Source organism: Achroia grisella, unplaced genomic scaffold (assembly GCF_030625045.1).
Source record: "Achroia grisella isolate CSIRO2021 unplaced genomic scaffold, CSIRO_AGI_Agris_v1 utg509, whole genome shotgun sequence".
Classification (NCBI taxonomy): Eukaryota; Metazoa; Arthropoda; class Insecta; order Lepidoptera; family Pyralidae; genus Achroia; species Achroia grisella.
Genome location: NW_026712902.1, coordinates 521,524 through 542,815, shown reverse-complemented (window position 1 = coordinate 542,815; position 21,292 = coordinate 521,524). Strand labels below are relative to the sequence as shown.

Genomic DNA, 21,292 nt, shown 5'->3' with positions numbered 1-21,292 from the left:
TAAAAAAATAATGATTGGGCTTTACGAAAATCGACCTTATTCGATTCGAGAGATTTACGTCTCCATAAAAATTGAAGAATTCGTTAACATAATATATTTTTATAGAAAACTTTATAAAAAAATAATGATTGTTGATTATCTTTACGAAAATATAAAAAAACATCGACCTTATCGCCAAGAATAATTTTCAGTCAATATGATAACTTGTAAATCAAAATAAACTATACAACCGTAACTTAAGAATGCACTTCTGTTACAAAAAAATATACAAAAATCAATTTTATATTATTACAATTAAAAAAAACTGTAATATAAAATCAAACCATTTCCAAAGTATGAATTAAAATGTGACCTTTTACATGTTTTTTATATATTTTTTTAACTAATCAATTATATGTACAGATTTCATATATTCTTTATATTGGTTTTACGGTTTTTCTATCAGTACGTAATTATAGTAGTTATTAAAAAAAACATATTCAGTTGTGTGTGTATGTCACATGACTCTTATGAAAATTGCATATATTTGAATCAAGGATGTTACGGAGCTCCGTAACCGTAACCGAATCCGAAATAAAAGTTTCGGATATCGGATAGGGGCGGAGTCTAATTGAGACACGTTATGTAACCATTTTATTAGCTATTTGTATTTTACTTTTAAAATTCCTTACAAAATTAATCTGAAACTAACGGATAATCCGAAGTAATTTTATATCCGCGTCCGTACCCGTATCCGGTATAATAATCATTCCTATATCCGAAACCTATCCGTATCCGATATTTCATATCCATAACATCCCTGCATTCAATGTCTATGTACCACATAGACTTTATATAAACAAATCATAATCTTAAGTACATAATTATATTGTTAATCAACCATGAAAATATAACGAACAAATGTCTTACACAATTCGGACCGTCCAATTTACAAAACCTACATATATTGTCATTGAAATATAATAATTTAATGATTATAATTTATATTAACTAATTTAATGACACATATAACGAGTTTGTTCATATTACAATACAGTTCATTTAAAAATTCGACTTTTATCTAGATCAGTGGTTCCCAAATAGTTATTACTGCGTACCACTTCAAAAAAGACCTCAAACCTTGTGTACCTCTTATTGTAGCAATCACGCTAATATTATAAATGTGATGTTTGTGAGTGTGTATGTTTGTTTTACTGATATCCGCAGGTACCCCTTGATGCAACAGGTACCCCTGGGGGTACGCGTACCACTAATTGGGAAACATCTAGATCAGTATATGTTACGTTAAAAGAGGTTTTACGTATTTATAAGTACTTACGTATAATGATTTATTATCGTTGTATAATAAGACACAGTTTTGTACTAAAAGTTTCTTGTCAATGAAATATAACGATAGTATCTGATCAAATAAAATTTTGTTTTCGAATGTATCTATCTATTAAAATCATTTAAGTATATTGTTCAATTCAAAAAGATAACATTTACCAATATATAAAAGGAAATAATTGTGATTTTATACATTATAAATTACTTAATAAAACATTTATTTATGATATTAAGAAAGATAAGGTTCTATTTGATGTTACTATAACAATAGTAACCCAAGTTCACACAGCGCCATCTAGTCCCAAGTTAAGCAAAGCTTGAGTTATGGGTACTAGACAACTGATAGAAATACTATAGTTTTTGTTAATACATATATAATATACATCGATATATATAAAATACCCGATACAAACAATCAAACAATCATGGATACAAATGTTGTACTGTGCGAGGTATCGAACCCGCAGTAATTGAAGGCGGTGTGCTAAACCAGTAGACCACCGAGACCATCTAAATAAATTAAGTTACTAATTTATTTTTCAACATTCAATTATTATAACCTATCTATTGACGTCAAGCTTTGATGTATTGAGCAAAATTGTTATATTATATAAAAACAAACTTAAAATATTTGCAAAATTGTAAACTTCGTTAATAATTTGTTATAATTTATGTACACTGATGCGATGTCATTAGATATAATTAAATTAACGATGTATATTAGTTATAGAAAATCGAATATCATTAACAAAATAATTATTGTGTCAACTAACAGAATACAGTTTCTATATACAGAAATGAAATGATTCATCTTTATCTTACATCACAGCAATTGCCTGAGAGTCGCGAACTTATTCCTAAATTTATATTAAAATTGTCAAAATTATTATGTCTTTATTGTAGATATTATAAAACTTAATTAAAAACAACATTTTCGTCACAACTAATCTTTGGCCTGCAGATCTTTCCTTCGTCCCGTTCATTTTATTGCACCGTTGCGCCAATTATTATACACTTCATATTATTTCTAACACTGAGATGTTTGTAAAATTCAATAAAATACATCGGACTCGCACTCTTACAGCTAACCTCGAGAATTATATGAGAAATGATGATGTAACAGTGAAGAAATTCGACTTTTAAGTACATTTAACGAATATTAATACATATGGCAACATTAACTAGTCTAATATTGTGAAACTGGAAACTAATGATTAACTTACGAGAACTATTATAAATTAAAACGGAATGTTTAAAATATCTATTCAACTATTCACTCTCAATAATGGTAACAATTGTCAAAACATTAAAATACTTTATCAAAAATTTGTAGTCACGAACGACATTTTGTGCGACCGCGCGAATGACGCCGACACTAAAGCAGTCGTAAAAATACATAAAAATCACTTAAAAAAATAATATGGACACTTCAACAAGGGTTTACAACCATTAATTGACGGAGAATCCACCACTCAACAATTTATACCAACGTACACTTATATCGTAACCGTGGGGACTATGTCAAGTCACATTGAGCCTATATGAACTAATCACATCCATAACATTTCTGGAAACACCTATCTAATCAATAACCGTTTCAAATATAGCTTAAACAACTAGTTTAATCATCTCATCATCATTACACACTCTTAGATGACGCTGATTATTGAAAATCAGATGTGTGTTGATAACTTGTTCAAAGGCCAATGTTAATATTGTACCATTAAATATGGAATAATGTACTTATAATATTTTCTGTTTCTTATTCAAAAGCTAGCCACTGTTAATTCTGTAAATTGAAAAGGGCTAAATTGTACTCTAAAGGAGGGAAGCCCGTAATATTTTTAAAATTTCGAAAAAATCTAGCGTATCTAAGAGCATTTTTCACAAGGAACTCTTCAATTTTGTTCTTTACCTAACACTTACATTTGGATCTGAGTAACTTAACAACCATTTCCTCTGGCTCTGATTTTGTAACGACATCACCATTGGCAAATTTGAGATTTTGATGAATTGAAGAGCTCTCCAGCCCGTAATAAAGGGCATCTTACATTACCCATAATTTGACATCTCGTTTACAAATCCACTGAGCATCGGTTTATAACAATTTATCTCTAACCTAAGGACTTAAATTTAAACTAGGAGTACGTTACTTCGGAGGCGTCTGATTCTGTTTTCACTTTGACGAAATTAGGATTTGGGGTGTTTATGTCGGGTCCTTTGTGGCCGAATTGGTAGACCAGGCGGGCGGTCGGCACTGACACCAGCACCGACTGCCTATAGTGGTACCTCATGGCTCTGCTGAACTTCTCGAACGTCATATTGTCGTTCTGCTTCATCTGTCCCCACAGCTTCGCCACCTCGTCGGGTTTCACGAACCTGAAATAGAAAATGTTCAAAATTAGAATTTTTTCCCGTTTTTATGCTACATTGGTGGCAATTAAGGATATGGCCTAATGGTGAACAGTTGCCATAGCTATTGGACACTTGATGATGATTTATCATGTCAGTTTGATCTCCACGCGGTTCCCCCAGTAAATTGCCATTTGCAAAGATGGGCTAACCGACCTGACTTCGTGCTCATTTCATCGTATTCCACTGGTGTTCCGTCAGCCTAAACCATAAGCGCTGGCAAGGGCATTCCATTATCCATAAAAAAAGCACTAAGGATGTCACAAACGCGTTGCCCATTTAAGAAACCTTAATATACCTTTCCTGAAAAACCGCATCCTGTAGTCTCTAGAGAAAACCTCGACAGTTCATTCCACAATCTAAGTGTACGACGGATGAAGCATTTTTGAAACAGGTCTGCCCGAGACTAATTTGGTTCCCAATCTATGCATATAAATAAAATTAGAGTGTCTGTTTGTAACATCGAAATAAACGTTTGTAACTACATGCATATGAATATAAATATGGTACATACACCAAAATAACATTTTTTCCAATTTTTGTCTGCATTTCTGTTTGTTCCGGGTAATCTCTGAAATGGCTGGACCGATTTTGACGGGACTTTTTTTGGCTGGTAGCTGATGTAATAAGGAGTAACTTAGGCTAGATTTATTTAAAAAAAAAATAAATTCCACGCGTATGAAGTCGCGTATACAGCTAGTGCCTAATAATATGTAAACAGACTATGTGTTTCTGTGGTTAGCTTTCATTCTGACTCAATCATGAGTAAGTCTAAGATTACCAATTTATTCCAGTTTTTTATCATGAACAACAGTACAATAAAATGAGTCAATAATCCTTTGTAGTTAAAAGCTTTATTATGAAAAATGGACATAAAGTAGTACAGTTTGATTATAGTGTATATAGCTCTAGGTATTGAATATATACTTATTGTTAATATCAAAAGCGAGTTTAATTCAGCGGAATTGTTTGAATGTAAAATATACGGCGTCATATTTTCGTAATGTTCAAATTATTTTAAAATGTGTAATAACTAGCTGAGTGTAATGTAGTGAGTTTGTGTTGGACCTACAATGAGAGTCACTGGCAGTTTTTATATTCATTTATCCATATTTAAAATATGGATAAACGAATATAAAAACTGCCAGTTTATTTATTTATTTTTATACATTTTATTATTTTTATAACACTTCTGTCAATGCGCTGTGCTATAATAAACGTCTCTACAAGCTCTCTCTATTTTCATTAATTTCTACTATTTGGATAACATTTTTAATTATTTAGGCTAATTATAAAATGCAAAAGAAAAAAGCTTCAAAAAATGACGAATTTCCATATATACTTTCATCCTTTATTTTATTTTACTCCCTTAACGGTAAGATCTTTACAAACTTTGACTGTCATATTTAATTATATTTAATCAACAGCCTACAAAATAGGTTTCAAGCTTCTAGCTTTAAAAATAACGATACTTCCATACATTCTTTCATGTCCCCTTTCAACCACCTTACAACCCATATTTCGCAATAAAAACATAGCCTATGTCCTTTCTCAGGGTCTAGACTATCTGTGTACCGAATTTCATTCAAATCGGTTCTGTAGTTTTGGTGTGAAAGCGCGAAAGACAGACAGAATCGAACCCGCGACTATCGGAAGTGAAGCAGTGTGATAATCCGCTAGACTACTGAGGACACAGTGTAAATAGAAGGTACCTATATAAATTTCATTGTTTTTATTAAATATCTTGATGATAAGAAATTAGTAAATATTTAGTCATAGTGTTATTAATTATTAGTTATTTATAATACTATCATTATTAATATGATAATTTACACTAAATACCAAAGTTTATTTCAATACATTTTCAGACTTCGTCCGCGTGGAGTTAACCTTTATTTTTCTAAAATAAAGTACCCTAAGTTACTCCTTATTACATTAGCTACCTGCTAATAAAAGTCCCGTCAAAATCTGTCCTGAGTTCTGAGTTCAGAGATTAGACGGAACAAACAAAGAAACAGACAGACAAAAATTGTAAAAAAAATTATTTTGGTGTATCTATCGTATTTATATTCGTATGCATGTGGTAAAAACAGTTATTTTAATATTACAAACAGACACTCCAATTTTATTTATATGTATAGATGTATAGATAAACAGTAGGCTCATGATTATAATCAAATATTGTATCTATCACACAAACAGAATAACCAACCTACATATTAAACCAATCATATGGTAAACTGGCTACTCGCCCCGGCTACGCACGGGTGTACATGTATACATATAAACTTCCTCTTGAATCAATCTATCTATTAAAAAAAGCCACTTCAAAATCCGTTGCTTGTTTTAAAGATTTAAGCATACATAGAGACGGACAGACAGCGACAGCGACTTTGTTTTATACTATGTAATGATAGGACTGCTATATCCATGGCTGGATTAATAGATTAAATGAAATAACATACAATTTATATATGCAAAACAACTAGAACCGTTGCTTCCGTACATAAAGAATGTATCGTAAAGGACACCGCGTGTTACATAACTTTTATCGATGAATACATGTTAATCAAGTCAAGTTCAACTGGAATTAATAATAATATAGATACACATGTAATTTACTGCTCATTAAATGAATTCTCAGCGTTTATGGAAGCAACAACATGTACAGACAAACATACGCTAGTGTGCGGCGCAACGGTGTCAAGTTCTGATGCAAAATGTCCAGATAATTGTGATCGGAGTCAAGGATTTCTTGTTGGTGTCATTATCGGTGCAGCAAACGTGAGACGAGATCTAAAGATGCATGCACGGACAACAGACAGCAATATACTTAGGTCGGATTTTACCAACGACACTGATCGCGTTTAGTTCGAACTGAACGCCATTAAAAAGTTTAAACGCGTTTTGCATTTCACCAGTACAAATTTCGATAAACACGTTTATGAATTCTGAACGCCCGATTTCCTACGGTTGACTCTTTAAATGTATTTAAAGCAGTCAGTTGTCAAACAGTCATCAATCAAATTTTGACAATATTGGGAATAAAAAAAAATTGCCAGTAGTGTATAAAATATCCTCAGTAAAATAATGTTTTACCTTGTTTATAGGTAAAGGTTGTTGTTATATATTTTGTAATCGACGGTACTTATTAAATTAAAAGCTAAAAAACTTAACCTAATTATCACATAATTGAATTACAATTATTTTAGTTAAATTACCCATTACACCAAATATTATTTTATGAGCGTGTAACACTGAACGAATGAAAATCTAAACTTCATTTTGGTAAACGCGATCTCTATAACAATGCTGAATTCCATTTACAGTAAAACGAGATCAACGTCGTTGTTTTCTTCGAGTTTACGCTGAACTCCGTTTCCTTGAACGTGTTTATACTATGATTGGTGAAATCCTGCCTTAGTGACAAACACATTGTGTTCACCACCACCATTCACGCCTACATGTGACCGAGAAATGGTTATAGCAATCAGTGGTCATAAATATGTGCAATTCAATATCTACCAATAGATATTACGACTATAATAATAAAATATATTTGTTTGCAGATTGCTATACATGTCGTGGAATTGTTTTTATGGATAAACATTTCATATCTACAAATGCGGCATGTAATGTTACTCATTTAGAAAAAATGCGGTCTGAAATCAATGCAATAGATAAAGAAATTTTATTATAATTGTAGATTGATTATGGTGTACTAGCTGTGTCGGCGGTTTTATCCGCGTGAAGTTTATAACCTTCATGTAATTCTGTTGTATAAGCTAACTGTATAGTTTCATCAAAATCCGTAATAGTAGTTTTTGCGTGAAAAAGTAAGAAACATCCATCCATCTCTATCTCATCTATCCATTCATTATCACAAACCTACGCGTTTATAATATTAGTTATTTTAAAGAACAATTACACCAAATAAATCTTTGTTTACTTTACTAAACCTATTATGATGATCTCTTTCACAAGCTGTAGATTCTCTTTGTTTGTCACATAAATGTATTATTGTAACGAATTTGAATTCTGTTTTGTTTACACCTTCAATATTTTACACAAGTTAATTTTATACAATTGTCAAAAATATATTCACTGGTTTTCACTCAGTGTTTACGTTGCAATGTAATAAATAGTTATGATTTACAGTTATTGTTGTAGTTGTTTTAAATTAAATTATATGGTTGGTATTCCAAATGTGTGAAAGTAAAAAAAGTGTTTTTTACTTTTTTATTGTAACTAAAATTTCATATTTTTGTATTAGATATATTCAGTGACGCAAAGTAGCTGACGATCGTTTCCGTTAATAGATTTTTGTTATATATGTTAATAGAAACATTTCAATTATAAGTCTAATATTTAAAAATTTTTCTTTCTTATTTTAGTCTTCCCATAATATTGCTTTATGGACTATTAATTTTCTAGTCATTATTTTCTAGGTTTCATTTACATTCATATAATGAGCGGCCGGCATTGAGATGCTAGGCTACTTAGATGATATAGACAAATAACGTGTTTGCGTTTACTTATCGCCATAAAAAGTCTCGCTCCGACATTGGCATTGGCAATAGTTGGCGTGTCTGCTGTTGTTTTTTCTTCGGTGTCTATAATTATAGTTTTTCCAGCAATGGCTCGTCATTGGACATCCTGACAGATTGCCACACAGTTTTCAATGGATCGTTCAGTGCATCGTTAGTAGAAATTATTTTTTATGCTTCCGATAACTTTTGTACACTCTTTTGGCTAATAATATGGTAGCTTAAGTTTTATATTGAAAGTTCCTTTTTACTTTTACTGTAACCATATAAATAAGTCATAAAATCAAAATCTTTTATATGTCTCTCAGAACCTACAGCATAAAATACGAGAAAGTTGTTTCTGTTGGTATGGACACGTGATGCTGCTGAATAAAGACCGTGTCCAGACAAGTGATGGCCAGTGTCGAAGGCAAGCAGGAAGAAGGGCGCCCAATACCTAGGAACAAACCATCTAGCAGCTAATCTTTTGACGATGGGCTTAACACCAGAGATGACGCTAAGAGTGACGTAAAAGTATCAGAAGAGCTGACCCCAATTAAGGAAATAGTCTGAGCGATGCCGCGATGATGAATTCAATCAGAAGCGATGTTAGAAATTATATAAAAATAACAAAACTCTACATAAATGAAAAAAATCGATTCAAAGCACCGTAGCGCAAATTAACCTTTGAACTGCCAACGTCATTCAGTTGACAATGTAATAACATTAACCTTGCAAATGAACTACAAAATGATTCATGAATTTGGATGCTCTGCGCGTATGAGGCCGGTGCGTGGCCTTGCCGCGTATCGCTGCATCAGTTGGGCCAAGGATCTGTGACGACCCTACGTGACAGGAATCGGCAGGTCAGGTGTGTAGTGGAAAGTCTTGTTCCATGTAAGAGGAATGACATAAACTGATGGTTCATTTCACATCATCTACATATATGAACAGCGTTAAGAACGTCCAACAAATGTTTATTTATGCAACTACGATGCAAAACAAATTGGCAACAAATCTGCTTGTTTGGTAACTCGCTATTACCATCAACCACGACCATCTCGTCGTCAAGTAACGCCTCAATTTTTGTTTTACCATTTCCTAAAACTGTATTGTTATCCCTCGGTCCTATACTCTGTAATTTCACTGTCGTATCTGATCCATCGAATCAGAATACAGCATACAAAGGCAGTTGTTTGCAGAAGAATCAGAGGAGATAGATGCTTCAACAAAATTACTTTATACAAAATCTCCCTTTGTTAGGTCTAAAAATTAACATACATGTACATACATGGCTTAATGTTAATGGTTCATTATTGACATCAATCTTTTTAACTTTACGTATTTGCTAATTGTATTTCGGTGTTAGGTTTCCACTAACTGAATTTTCAAGTAAAAAATGGTTGTAACGTTAGACACTGTCAATAAACCTAGATACTAGTAATTTTCATTTCATACCCGGCAAATGATATTCCTAGCTTTATTTACAACTATCCACAGTATCGTATAATTGTATAGTTTAAACGGTTGTAATAAATTGAACTGAACAAAAGATCAATTAGTGAACAATGACGTCAATCGCCAACGATCTATATTTATAACTTTAAACGCATTTTCACTTAGCGCTAATTAAATAATGTGCATTAAGAATAATTACGAAATAATGCAACATACAATTATATTTATCCAGATATAGTTGTATGTGTCAAGAAATGGTGAGAGAAATATAAATAATCTTGATTCAAATAAACTTATTATAAGCACTTTTGATTCTACCGCTGATTCAGAACGTAACTTCATCATAAGAAAAATTATACTTAATTATTTGCATTTATCGACCGAATTCAATTGAGCTGTTTGTATTCACACAAATCTTAAAAATGTAATTCTTGACAACATATATTTAAAAGAGCACCACGCAAGTTTCTTTTTCATTCTTCTTGTGATGAGTCTGCGTTCGGATTGAGTGATTCCGAAAAAATATGACTATTCAAAAGTGGTCATATTAAGTTTATTTGAATGACGATTACTTATATTTCTATTGATCGGATATTTCAAGGGCTTTGCTATAACGTTTACTACCTATAGGTATAACTTAAACCTTGGTAAAGTAGAACTCATACGCGGCGTCTTCCTTGTTAAATCTTGTATAATTACTGTAATTATTACAGTAATAGATAATTATAATATAATAACTGTATCAGAAAAAAATTAAACGTGTCTTATGGTTGGTGCAGCATGTGGATTCAATTAAATCAATGTAAATCTGCTAGTCTGAGACGGGTCTCGGTCAACCATAGCAATTAGCGATGATGACCAAGAGGCCGAAGCGACCAAGACCGGCAGGTTTACAAAGGCCACGGAGAACCACTGATTTAAATACGAACCATTATCTTAGGCACTGTAAAAATGTAATGAAAACAAGGTATGAAAATATTTTGTTCAGATCATGACTTACTAAATCTATACATATAAATAAAATTGGAGTGTCTGTTTGTAATATTGAAATAACCGTTTTCTACTACATGCATATGAATATAAATACGGTACATCAAAATAAGATTTTTTACAATTTTTCCTGTCTGTCTGTTTGTTCCGGCTAATCTCTTAAATGGTTGGACCGATTTTGATGGGACTCTTTTTGGAAGGTAGCTGATGTAATAAGGAGTAACTTAGGCTACTTTTATTTCAGAAAAATAAAGTCAAATTCCGTAGTTAAATAGTTAGTAATAAATTATACACACACCGCACACACAGTCACCAGTAATATTGCTCTTTTTATTTTAATTATTATTTTCACGTACCCTCAAATGGGTTAAAGCTGAAAATCAGTGTTTTGTTCCCTGAACAATGTTCAACGCCGAGCTTCGACCTTTTTGTATTGCTACAGATCACACATAATAACACAATTTTATAAATCTTATGTTGTATTATGTACTGTCTATTCTTATGAACATGTTGTGTGTGATTAGTAACAAACAAATAAACGATATATCTCTCTATCTATCTATCTATAATCTATCTATATGCAATGAAACAATTGAATATTAGGAAAATACTAATTTAAAAAATGTATACAAATGAATCTCATACAACGTGTATGATTTAATGTTAGTAGCTACAATTAATATACAATTATAACTTCTAATATTGAACCAACTGAATTTAAAACGAAAAAATAACGATAGTAATAATAATAATAATCTTAGGACAATTCACACAATGTAGCTAAAGTTATGCTAGCTTACGTTTGTGTTATGGGTACTAGATAACTGATACATGTACATAGATATTGTTTTTTTGTAAATACATACATATTATACTTAGAAAACACCCAGACCGATACAAACAATCATACTCATGAATACAAATGACCAACCAAGTTTAATGACCGAAGCAAATAATTAGAACAAAATGAAATCGCATTATAATAAATTATCAATTAATTCAATTATTAAATAAAATTATTTATCGTCCAACGAAACCAATCTTAATATTTACGATAACAACTTAGAATCAAGCCCAAACATCAATTTTGCAAAATCAACAGAGTATCCAGGAAAAGGTTTGAATATAATAATAATTGCAATGCAATTTCGCAAACCAGTACTTTTAATTTGGAATGCGAAAAAAAGAACATAAACTTAATTTCGATTTCAATCAATCGGAATCGAATCGCCCTTGAACTCTCGCATTTTTAAACCACGTATCCTTAAGCGATACAAGAAACGAACGTCTGTAATGATTTATCATGAAATTTTAATCTTTTGTCATCTGGACAATTATAACAATAATAATAATAAAAAAAAAACCAGCAAAGGATGAGAGAATGAGACGATAGAGAGAAGAATAATAATAATAATCTCAGGACAATTCACACAGCGCCATCTAGTCCCAAGTTAAGCTAACTAAAGCTTGTGTTACGGGTACTAGATAACTGATACAAGTACATAGATAATTTTTTTTCGTAAATATTAATTGTACATAGAAAACACCCAGACCGATACAAACAATCATACTCATGAATAGAAATGTTTGTGCCGTGCGAGAAATCGAACCCGCGATCATCGGACGTAAAGCGGTGTGCAAGACCGCTAGGCCACGGAGGTCGTCTATAATAACAGGTAATAAAAGATACTAATATGAATGTTTGAACTATAAAGTTCATCACATAAAAATTGTTATATGTAAATTTACTTCCACCAGATTAAACTCAATGTTTTTATTAACATTCCGCTTCGTAACAATTTTTTTTATATGTAGTGGTACTATGAAATAAATGAAAACAGAAACCTATTGATTTTCAATTGTCTAATAGGAATTCATAAAAAATTTTTTAATTACAATACATTTACAAACAGTAGACACATATTAATACTACAACTATACAGTTGTAAGACATTTATTTGCGGCTCTGAATATTTATATACATTTCTCATTTAAGTGTGTAATATTATGTTTCATTACTATTGATATTAAAGTGCACATTACGGACGCATTCATTTTGAGCATTGATAACTCGTCTTTGTTTATCTTTGACATACCCAAACACATATTCATATGACTTAGGTATAATGTCAAAACACTGTCCCAAAACTTGTTTGTATTCCGATCCGCAAGTTGCTTGAACCTTGGTTGACGCATTTTGCATACTTAGCCTCGATTCACACAATCATACTCCTTTCAACTTTATAAAATATAATAAAATTAAAGGAATAAGTACTACATTAAAATACAATTTGTATTCTGTGCATATAAATTACAATGAAGGAGCAAACATTAAACTATTTCATAAAATAGAAGTAATAAATGAAGGAAGACAAGAAAATGGAGCAGATATAAGCAAAGTAACAAAGCAATGTGACTGTTTCAATCTCTATCTTACAAATTGAATACTCAATAATCCAAGGACGGTCAAACTTCTCATCATATACCATCTACGAATATACAAAAAAATCTGTCAGAAGCTTTGAGAGAAAAAATCATCATGTAAACTAACAAGGCCAAAATATTGCCAGCTGCTGATTATATTGTTTAGATAATATAGTTTTTTGTTCGATATACATTACAATGTAATATAGTAACTGCGTATAAATGTCGTTTAGGTCTCGTTATGATAATATTAATGATTATTATACCATATCATCTTGTGTCATTGATTTGTAATGACCGATTAATTGTAATCAACTTAGTATCATTCGATTAATATACATATAACTAATTTACTAGATTCTTTATCGAAGTTGTTACTTTTATGTCGCAGTTTGGTCAACTAGGCTTCCAAGCTATATCTGAACTCTAGTCAATAGCTGATGATGTCTTGTTCAGAGGCGAAACTCCTGTCGCAATATGGATGTAGAATCAATAACGGTCGGAATTTGATCACCAATAGAGAAAGTAATGCTTTTAGTAGTGATGGTTAGATTTCCGCACTGAATATTTCTGGTCTCACACATGCTAATGGTAGTGGAATTAAACAAAATAATTTAAATGTATTAAGTAATAATTGACCAAAATTATAAACAATTTTTATAAATCACTCAAATTTGATGGAAGCCTAAACAATTCGAGTTATTGACAACAAATTATTTGTCATATTCTACATCTACCGTGTGTACCAGCTTAATATTGTATATCAAATAATTTTGTTGTACGTACATATGTGTAAACCTGTTACTCCACCTCCGAAATTCGCAAAACCTGATGCTGTTTCGTAAACAAGTTTCGTTTCTGTGACCTCTTTTTTGCGTTCATACCTGTTTTGCGGGACTGCACCGCTGATCCGTGAATCTCGTAAAACGATTTTAATATGCATAAAGTAACACCATCTTACTTATTATGAGTATATCTGCGCATAAGTAATGAAGTATTTGCATTTCAGTTGCATTTGTTATTTGATCAATGGGGTTAACCAATGTTTTTTTATGGATGACTAGCTGTTCCCGCGACTTGGTCCGCGTGGAGTTTAACTTTATTTGTCTAAAATAAGCCTAAGTTACTCCTTATTACATCAGCTGCCTGTCAAAAAAAGTCCTGTCAAAATCGGTCCAGCCATTTCAGAGATTAACCGGAACAAACAGACAGATAGACAGACAAAAATTGTAAAATATGTTATTTTGGTATATGTACCGTATTTTCAAGAAAAATTCAGTTAAATTCCACGCGGACGAAGTCGCCGGAACAGCTTGTAGCGTAATATGAGTGGATACATAAAGTGGTTATATATATATTATTGTCTTAAAATTAGCATTGTTTAAAGTTATGTATGTTAAACATTTTATTTTACATCTCTATTAACAGCAACGCGAAAACACATCATTAGAACTGTCTGGATGTATGTATTACTGTTTATATATACATTTATTTAGTTGTTTGTTATATCAATGACCTATACGTACAGACAATGTTTTAGTCGATTTTGTGAGAAGCGAAGGTCATTTGTGGTTTGTAACGTAATTATTATTTGACACAAATTAGTATTGATACAAGATTAGCATCCGATTTTGTTTATGTATATATGTAATTTATAATTAATACAATGTTAATAAAATTAAGACAGTTTGTGAATCTCAACGAGGTGTGTGGATGTAATCGTTGAAAAGAATTCGCTATTTTAACCATCTATACGTATAAATAAAATTGGAGTGTCTGTTTGTATTCTTGAAATAACCGTTTTTTACTACATGCATATGAATATAAATTCGGTACATACGCCAAAATAACATTTTTTACAGTTTTTGTCTATCTGTCTGTCTGTTTGTTTGTTCCGGCTAAACTCTGAAATGGCTGGACCGATTTTGATAGGACTTTTTTGGGAGGTAGCTGATATAATAAGGAGTAACTTTTATTTCAGAATAATAAAGTTAAATTCCACGCGGACGAAGTCACGTGTATAGCTAGTACATAATATATGTAACTAGTAGAAGGGAATGCCCGCGGCCTCGACTCTGTTTTTTTCCTGCATAAAAACAAAATGACTAATACGAACTATTTCACAAATTTGTCATTCCATTAGTTATTCTACTAAGTATTGGACTATTTTTTTTTATGGATGACTAGCTGCACCCGCGACTTCGTCCGCATGGAATTCAACTTTAAAATATAAGTAGCTAAATGCTCAAAATTAATCTTTATTTTTACAAATCTGTAGAACCATCAGAGTAACAAACGATGTAAGACTTTGTAGGCGTGATAAATTCAAATTCAAATTCAATTCAAATTCAAAAATCATTTATTCATGTAGGACATTTTAGCCGCTTATGAACGTCAAATTTTTACATTATAATTTTATTTTTTTCCCTACCGTCCAGTTCGGTATATAGATCCAATTGAGAAGAACTGGCAAGAAACTCAATTGAAAATAAATGATAAAATTTTATAAACTTACACATAAATACATATGGTAATAAAAATAAAAAAAACTCGCTTTTTGAAATCTTTAGGGTAATTTATTACATTGCTATTCATTGTGTTTAGAATCTAAATTTAAGATTAGCACATTTTTTTTTAATTATCATCAAACAAAATGGGTAACGATTGGATGTGGTAACCCACACGGTGGTAAGTGGTACAAAACCACCACAACATCATCATTGCCTTGCCTTTATCCCATTATTTGTGGTCGGCGCATTATGTCATTCTCTTCCACTATCTCTCGTCGGTCGTCATATCTGAGCATACTGTTCTTTTATTCATATCATCTTTCACACAATCCATCCATCTTTTATTAGGACGTCCTCTACCTTTACATCCATCCACATTCATATTATACAGTTTCCATAAGACATGATCCTCGTTCATCCACATAACATAGCCATAGAATAGAATAGAATAGAATACCGTACCAGCTCAAAACCTACATATAACCATAACTACTCAAAACGTCTCTAATGTTTCTACCCATACTAAGAGGATATTAACCTACTTATTGATACACTTGTTTACATTCACCAATTCTTGTTTTTTTTTCTATTATAAAACGTTTTCTTTTATTAAGTAACTCATTTCTTTTATAAAAAATTTTAAAAGTTTTCACTTTTATTATTTGACTTGTATATTTATGTTTTATTATTGAATTTAACTTTCGAATCTCAGCCGAACTGATTTATTTTCTTTTTTGATTTTCTTCTTTACTATACACTAGCACAGATAACATAATAACACTAGGCAATGAGATATTTTTATACTGCTATATCATATAAAGATTGTTTTAAGTTATTTGAACTAAATAAATGTTTTTTTTGTATGGTGTCTACCATTACATTATCATCCCTAAAAATAGATCTAGTTTAATATATTACATTAACAAAGTTTGACTTATTAAAAAATAATAGTGAGATTTGTTCACTTGTCTATTTTCTATCTAAATATATATAACTCAAAGGTGACTGACGTAGTGATCTATCAACGCACAGCCCAAACCCCTGGACGGATCCGGCTGAAATTTGGCAGACAGGTAGATGTTATGACGGAGGCATTCGCTAAGAAAGGATTTTTATTACTTCTACCCCCAAAGGGATAAAGTAGGGGATGAAAGTTTATATGAAACTTTGTCAATTTCAAACCGATCGGGCTGAGACTTTGCATGCATAAAGCTACTATGACGTAGACATCCCCTAAGAAAGGATTTCGATGAATTCCACCCCTAAGAGGATAAATTAACGCGAGCGAAGCAGCCGGCAAAAGCTAGTTTACCTATATACATATAAAAATAAAACTACAACACAAGTATTTTCATCTATCACTATGAACATTATGCATTCTGGTCACACATGCATAACTTCGTTGCATCTAAGTGCATAAGTGCGGGCAAGTCCCACGCGGATTCTGCCAAGATCTTGACAGTTAAGAGCTCCAAGCTTATCTATATAACAATTTATATTTTGTTAAACGTAATAAATCACTGGGTAATAAAAATATGCGGTTAAATGGTTCCTATTTAATATTACAACCGGTATTTTTTATTAGCATTGATTATAACGAGTTTGCAAACATTTCGAAGAATAATAAAACTGTTTTTTTTTTATAATATCATGTTTTAATAATAATAATTGTCTTTTATATACATTTAGCCGCTAAGGATAGGCGATGCTATTGCTTGCAAATCTAAATATATATAACTCAAAGGTGACTGACATAGTGATCTATCAACGCACAGCCCAAACCACTGGACGAATCGGACGTAGGCATCCGCTGAAATTTGATTTTACCCCTAAGCATAAAATAGCATGAAAGTAGATGTTATAAAGGATTTTGATGAATTCGTAAATATTCAAAATAAAAATCTTTATTAATGTAGGTCTATTACAGACTCTTATGATATGTCAAATCCACCGTCAGTTCTGAATGATTTCGAGATGAGAAGAACTGACAGGAAACTCAGCTCGTATTCTTTTCAAATAAATGTTGTACATGTTTACAATAATACAGATTCATTTAAATTCAAATTTAGGAGAATAGATTCAATAGCTAAGAAATATTCATCATGGTAAATCAATTTTTTTTAAAGCTCTGCATATCCGTGCCTGGATCGAAAGAACAGACAGAACGACGTCTTTGTTGATAAAAGATAACAACCAAATATTTGATTAACTAATAAGTTATTCAAATAACGATCTGTTTGTTTGGGTGCAATTATTATTGGGATCTCTAGTTCTCTACACGTAACGAATACCCAAATTATTTTATTCACTTATTTAAGTAATAGAATAGAATAGATAATCATTTATTCAAATAAACTTACATTGAAGCACTTTTGAATAGTCATCACATTTTTTTCAATCTACCGCTCATTCGGAAAGCTGTCTCATCACAAGAAGAACGAGCAAGAAACTTGCGTGTTTCTCTTTTAAATAATGTTATTGTTACTTTATATTTTAAGTTGAAGTGTGTGAATACAAACTACCGGTTAGCACTAATTCAATTAAATACTCAAATAGAAAAATATTATAGTCTAAATAATATAATCTCATTATTATTATTATTGTTACGTTCCAAATTTAATTATTAAATTAAATTAAATTTAAAAAAAATAATAATACCTGGACAATTCCCACTACACCATCTAGTCCCAAGTTAACCAGAGTTTGTGTTTTGGGTACTAGACAACTAATATAAAAACTTAGATTTTTTTTTTTTTGTAAATACTTACATACTGGTTATTTAATAGATAAATGATTAATTTATTGAATGTATACATATAAATAAAATTGGAGTCTCGGTTTGTAATATTGAAATAACCGTTTTTTACTACATGCATATGAATATAAATACGGTACATACACCAAAATAACATTTTTTACAATTTATGTCTATCTGTCTGTCTGTTTGTTCCTAGCCGGAACAAACTAATCTCTGACATGGCTGGGCCGATTTTGACGGGACTTTTTTTGGCAAAAAGCTGATGTAATAAGGAGTAACTTAAGCTACTTTTATTTTAGAAAAATAAAGTTAATTTCCACGCGTACGAAGTCGCGGGTACAGCTAGTATTGAATATTTTTAACTACTGCCAACAACGATTATGCAACTTACTACCTAGTTAAATTTATCAGTCGAGTTTCATGGAACATGGTATTTCGTTAATTATACCTCTTAATTGGTCATTGTTGTAGCGTTATCGACATATTTATGGGTTAATTTTTATTAACTTAACATAGTTGGTTATTATTTTTATACTAGTTGTAGAACGCGGCGTTCTACGCATCAATACTAGTAATAATAATCTCAGGACAAATCACACAGCGCCATCTAGACCCAAGTTAAGATAGCTAAAGCTTGTGATATCGATACTAGATAACTGATACAAATACATAAATACATATTTTTTTCGTAAAAACATACATATTATACATAGAAAACACCCAGACCGATACAAACAATCATACTCATGGGTGATACAAAACATACAAATACAAACGTTTGTGAGTGTGAGGAATCGAACCCGCGACTATCGGCAGTCGGTGTGCTAAACCGCTAGACCACCGAGGCCGAGTAAACTATTTTTTTTTATGGATGATAATGGAACGGTGCACCCGCCTGCGCTAACGGCTTACGCTGGCGGGGCACCAGTGGAGGATGATAAGATGATCATGAGGCCAGGTCATTTAGCACATCGTGATAAATTCATCAAGAGTTTATAACAATGGTATAATATGTATGTATTTACGAAAATATATATATCTATGTATATGTATCAGTTATCTAGTACCCATAACACAAGCTTTAGTTAGCTTAACTCAGGTATAGATGGCGCTGTGTGAGGTTATATTGTTGTCCTGTTGTCATCCGTCATACTCGTGAACGAGTGCTGCTTGTAGGGACTGGTCTTCTCTTATCACTACGACTGATTTAATCTTATTGTGTTTTTATATTTGACCCTAAATACATTAGTGCTGGTTGGTAGTTTGTATTCACACGTTTCGACTTGAAAAAAGGGACCTTCAAAGAAGGATTGTTTAAAAGAGCAACACACAAGTTTCTTGCTTATTCTTCTTGTGATGAGACAGCCTTCCGAATGAGCGGTAGATAAAAAAAAATTGTTATGACTATTTTAAGTTTATTTGAATAAATGATTTTCTATTCTATTCTATTCTATTCCTTAGATTATTATTACTATTATTATGTAAATAATCTCACGTAACGACATATTTTATATCCACCATACTAATATAATACGGCTCTCAGAAATTGGCACCCGACTGCATGTCTCTACATATACGAGCATGTTACCCAGTGAATTTCAATCTTAACTCATCACGTTAAGATTGGATTTAGATTGGTATACGAAAATAAAACGCGATTTGTTTTTAAAATTCACAACATGTACGAATAATGCGTTCCAGGTATTCTCAGAAATACGCAAATAAACAAAACAAGTACAGTCGCCCACTTATATATCGACCTGAATCCTCAATACTTCGTCATTTTAATTGTCAACTTAAACTTAAGTTTATTCAGGTTTTATTTCAACTAGCTGTACTCATAACTTCATCCGCGTGAAATTTAACTTTATTTTAGTTACTCCTTATTACATACAGACAGACAGATAGACAAACAAAAATTGTAAATAATGTTATTTTGGTGTATGTACCGTATTTATATTTATATGAATGTAGTAAAAAAATGCTATTTCAATATTACAAACAGACACTCCAATTTTTATATGTCTAGATGTATATATTCGGTTTAGTTTATACTAAGTCTATTAGTATGTTAGTATATCAGTGTAGTATAGGCAATACGCAAGCAAATAGCCCATTCTTCCTGTGATGAGACTGCGTTCCGAATGATTGGTAGAATCAAAGATATATGTCTATACAAAAGTGTTTATATTAAGTTAATTTAATGAATATTATTTCTATTTCCATTGAGTTGCTTACCCATTCTTCTCCACTGCAATATCATTCAGAACGAGTGGGAAGAATAATTAATACACCTACTCTGTATCATTACAGATAACAGAAACAACTAAGCGATCAGTCAAACGTATAATTTACTACATACATTAACATAATCACACAATTTACTGCATAAAAAGAATGGTTTCTAAGTAACTACATGAGATTAAAATTATGAATATTTCTTCGAAGTCGCAACAAATGATGAGCAGGTTCTTCGACTTGGCGACCGTGAATAGACGAGCTTTGCAGTTACGACGTCTGGATAATAAAATATTGCGAAAATCGATTCTATATTTCAGAATATATAATTTATATGACTTTTGTAGAAATAGAAATAATCTTTATTCAAATAAACTCATTACAAGCACTTTTGAATAAAATATTTAATCAAAAAAATTCATCACAAGAAGAATGAGCAAGATTGTGTGTTGCTCTTTTTAATAGATGTTTTTTTATATAAATAATTACAGTATAATAAGGAAGAGGCATGCGATAAATAACATAGGAAACGCTACGCTCTCATTATTGGTGTAATCAAATAATATTTTCAGTTCTATGGATTTTAAGTTTTTCTATAAAAACATTATTGTCGTTAACGAATTCTTCAATTTTATAGTAAGCTTGTTTGC

General features: G+C 31.6%; 1 protein-coding gene across 1 annotated transcript in view; it reads right to left on the bottom strand.

Moving 5' to 3' along the window:
- Positions 1–3,228: 3,228 nt before the first annotated feature.
- Positions 3,229–21,292, bottom strand: part of LOC131846306 (ETS-related transcription factor Elf-4-like) — a 47,264-nt gene continuing 29,200 nt past the window's right edge. The window contains exon 2 of the mRNA XM_059195574.1: positions 3,229–3,705. Within this exon, the coding sequence (XP_059051557.1) occupies positions 3,465–3,705 (241 nt within the window). The 3' untranslated portion in view covers positions 3,229–3,464. The remainder of the gene's footprint in view (positions 3,706–21,292) is intronic.